At 38.4% G+C, this 2,919-nt stretch overlaps 1 protein-coding gene across 1 annotated transcript; it reads left to right on the forward strand.

Moving 5' to 3' along the window:
• Positions 1-222: 222 nt before the first annotated feature.
• Positions 223-2,551, forward strand: LOC145585915 (uncharacterized). The gene is made up of 3 exons (XM_081642621.1): positions 223-1,358; positions 1,868-2,096; positions 2,209-2,551. Exons 1-3 carry the CDS (start codon positions 475-477, stop codon positions 2,371-2,373), a joined length of 1,278 nt encoding a protein of 425 aa, XP_081498747.1. The 5' UTR covers positions 223-474; the 3' UTR covers positions 2,374-2,551.
• Positions 2,552-2,919: the final 368 nt, after the last annotated feature.

A 2,919-nucleotide genomic window follows, 5' to 3' on the forward strand; every position in this document is an offset into this window, starting at 1 on the left:
GAGTTCAGGTCAGAAATCTGTGAGATCCAACGACCATATCTTCCCGTCAATAGCGGAGAAGGGTCTGATCCAACGGCTAAGATAGAATAAGAAATAATGTGCGTCAGATGTGCATCCAACGGTCCTTAATAAGTCCTAGTATTTCCAATTTCCGCATAGGAATATATTGATAATATAAATAGAATTATAGAAATAAACAAAGAAAAGGCTCCCAATCAATAGTTGAGGTTTGATTTCACAATTTTCATTTCAAAACCATCTCGCTTCTTTCTCCTTTTTTTTTTTTCTTCTTTCAAAAAATTATTCCAGAAATAGTTCGTTCGTCGCAGTAGGGTTGTTGGTATGTCGCCGGCCGCCGTGAGCAGCAGCAAAGCGTACGTCAAGCGAATCTCCAGATACCGGAAATAGGAGAGTCTCCCCCTCTCTCATAAATAGTAATTAAAATTGAATTTGTGTTTAAATTGGAGAAGAAAGATGGAAGGTGGTCAAGGGAAGCTGACTCGGACACAGTCATCTCTACTCCGGTCATCTCCAACCATTCGATCGTCGATTCAAAGTCTATCGTCGATTGCAGATATGTCGGAATCAGATGAACCAGAAAGAAAACTACACAAGTCGACATCAACATCATATAACCGGAACCCTAGTGGTATTAGTATTACTGGTATTACTAGTTCCAAAACAAATACTGCTCTCCTCACCTTTGCTTTTACCCTCTTACTCATCTTCATTTACCTTCAAACTGATCATATTACTACCTCTGAGAATCTATTGTTCGCCCTCATTTTCATCGCACTTGCCCTCTTTTACCTGGCTAAGAACCGGGATTTCCTTGACCGGTCCAAATCCGTCATTAGGAACTTGTATAGACACCACCACCACCATCACAGACACAGGAAAGGGTCCTCCGTGGAGTGGTACATCGGGGATGAATCTGGGGAGAGAGATAGCCTTGTTGATTTCAAAAACAAACAAAAGATGAGTACGGTCAAGGAAGGTGTTGAGCTTTACAGCAATGGTGATTTCTACGAAGGTGAATTCCACAAGGGTAAAAGTAATGGAAGCGGTGTTTACAATTACTTTGTGAATGGGAGGTATGAAGGAGATTGGGTAGATGGTAAGTATGATGGTTACGGAATAGAGAGTTGGGCGAGAGGGAGTAGGTATAGAGGTCAATACAGAGGTGGTTTGAGACATGGTTTTGGTGTTTATAGGTTTTATACAGGTGATACTTATGCTGGTGAGTGGTTTCATGGTCAATATCATGGTCTTGGCCTTCAGACTTGCTCTGATGCTAGCTGCTATCTTGGCCATTTCAAGTTTGGAGTTAAACATGGCCTTGGCTGTTACCATTTTAGGTAATTAATTCTCTATCCCTGTCTTTTTTTTCTTTCTTCATTCATTTATTGTATCATTGTCATGGATTTGTACTAGGTTTTTCTTGTTGAATCAGTCCCATCTACAGGGTTTGAAGGTGTCAATGCCTAAAGAAAATTCAACCTCTAATTGCCTTTAATTTTTAAATACTTTTATTTGAGTTGCAAGAGCGGTTTGCTTTTTGTGTCTGTGGACCATATAGGATGGATGTGTGTCATGATCAAAACAATACTGTGCCCCCCAGATCTGTTGGAGTATTGTTTACTGAAACTTTTTTTTTAATCATAATTTCTCTGCTTCTAATTGATTACATTTTGTTTAAATCAATGCCTTAGATGTTGTTCTTTCAGTATTCATACAAGTATCTTGATTGTGATGCCTTACTTCTTAGTTCATGGATAAACCTGAATTTTTGTCAAAGATATCTATCTGATTTTACTTGTAAAATCTTATTAAGAAGTTACACTCATCTTGTTTCCTGTTGTTTCAGAAATGGCGATAGATATGCAGGGGAATATTTTGGAGACAAAATTCACGGCTTTGGTGTCTACCACTTTTCCAATGGCCATTGTTACGAGGGCTCTTGGCATGAAGGCCGTAAGCAAGGCTTTGGGATGTACACCTTCCGGAATGGGGAATCCAAATGTGGTGAATGGGACAACGGTTCTCTCAAAAACCCCTTACCCTCACTAACAGATTCAGTCTTACGAGCTGTTCAGGTAAATCTTTGATCCGACCTCAGCCATTTTAGTACACGACAAGTTTACTAGAGCATAATTCATTATTCTGTGGCCTAAAGTTTTGTAATGGAATTATTGTTGTGTGTTACAGGCAGCTAGAAAAGCAGCTGAGAATGCAATTAACCTAAGGCGGGTGGATGAACAAGTGAACAAGGCAGTGATGGCTGCTAATCGAGCTGCCACTGCTGCTAGGGTAGCTGCTGTTAAAGCAGTTCAGAATAGAATGGATGGAAAATCTTATGATACATATGTGTAAAAATAGGCAGGCAAAAATTGCTTTGCCCTGAGAAAATGTAAATTTTTGCCAAAATTTTCTTAACTAATGGAAACAAAAAATGGCTGACCCTGGTAAGCACAAGCTAGCCGGAGGTTGAGATAAGATTTGAGGGGTGATTTTTTTTTTTTTTTTTTTTTTTTTTTTTTTTTTTTTTTGACCTACACTCTGTAACATGTACATAAATCTGAAAAATGTAGATTAAAGGAAACTGAATATATATCAGGGTTTAATTCTGTAATACCTGCCCAACCTCGTCTATCTCTGGAAGATGAATGGATAAGTATTACGGAGTACTCGCATGTTGTAATGTTGTATAGCTTACATTATTGACTCGATTATTATGCAGCAATTATGAGTTATGAGATTGCAGGTTTTATCTATTGTCAGCAAATACGCAAATCCACCTCTGCCTTATCTCTAATGTTGGAGCTTTGTCTCAGTTCTTGTGGTCGGATTCATTTTTTTAGTTATCTTTTTTCTATGGAATATATTTAATGTAGAGTATACTCCATATAAAGAAAGAAG

Source organism: Chenopodium album, chromosome 16 (assembly GCF_948465745.1).
Source record: "Chenopodium album chromosome 16, dcCheAlbu1.1, whole genome shotgun sequence".
Taxonomy (NCBI): Eukaryota; Viridiplantae; Streptophyta; class Magnoliopsida; order Caryophyllales; family Amaranthaceae; genus Chenopodium; species Chenopodium album.

What these genes read in the sequence shown, in the direction of transcription:
- LOC145585915 (XM_081642621.1), top strand. Translation starts at nt 475, where the DNA reads ATGGAAGGTGGTCAAGGGAAGCTGACTCGGACACAGTCATCTCTACTC. An exon ending in CTTGGCTGTTACCATTTTAG is followed by an intron (nt 1,359 to 1,867) that starts GTAATTAATTCT and finishes CTGTTGTTTCAG; the next exon opens with AAATGGCGATAGATATGCAG. An exon ending in CAGTCTTACGAGCTGTTCAG is followed by an intron (nt 2,097 to 2,208) that starts GTAAATCTTTGA and finishes TGTGTGTTACAG; the next exon opens with GCAGCTAGAAAAGCAGCTGA.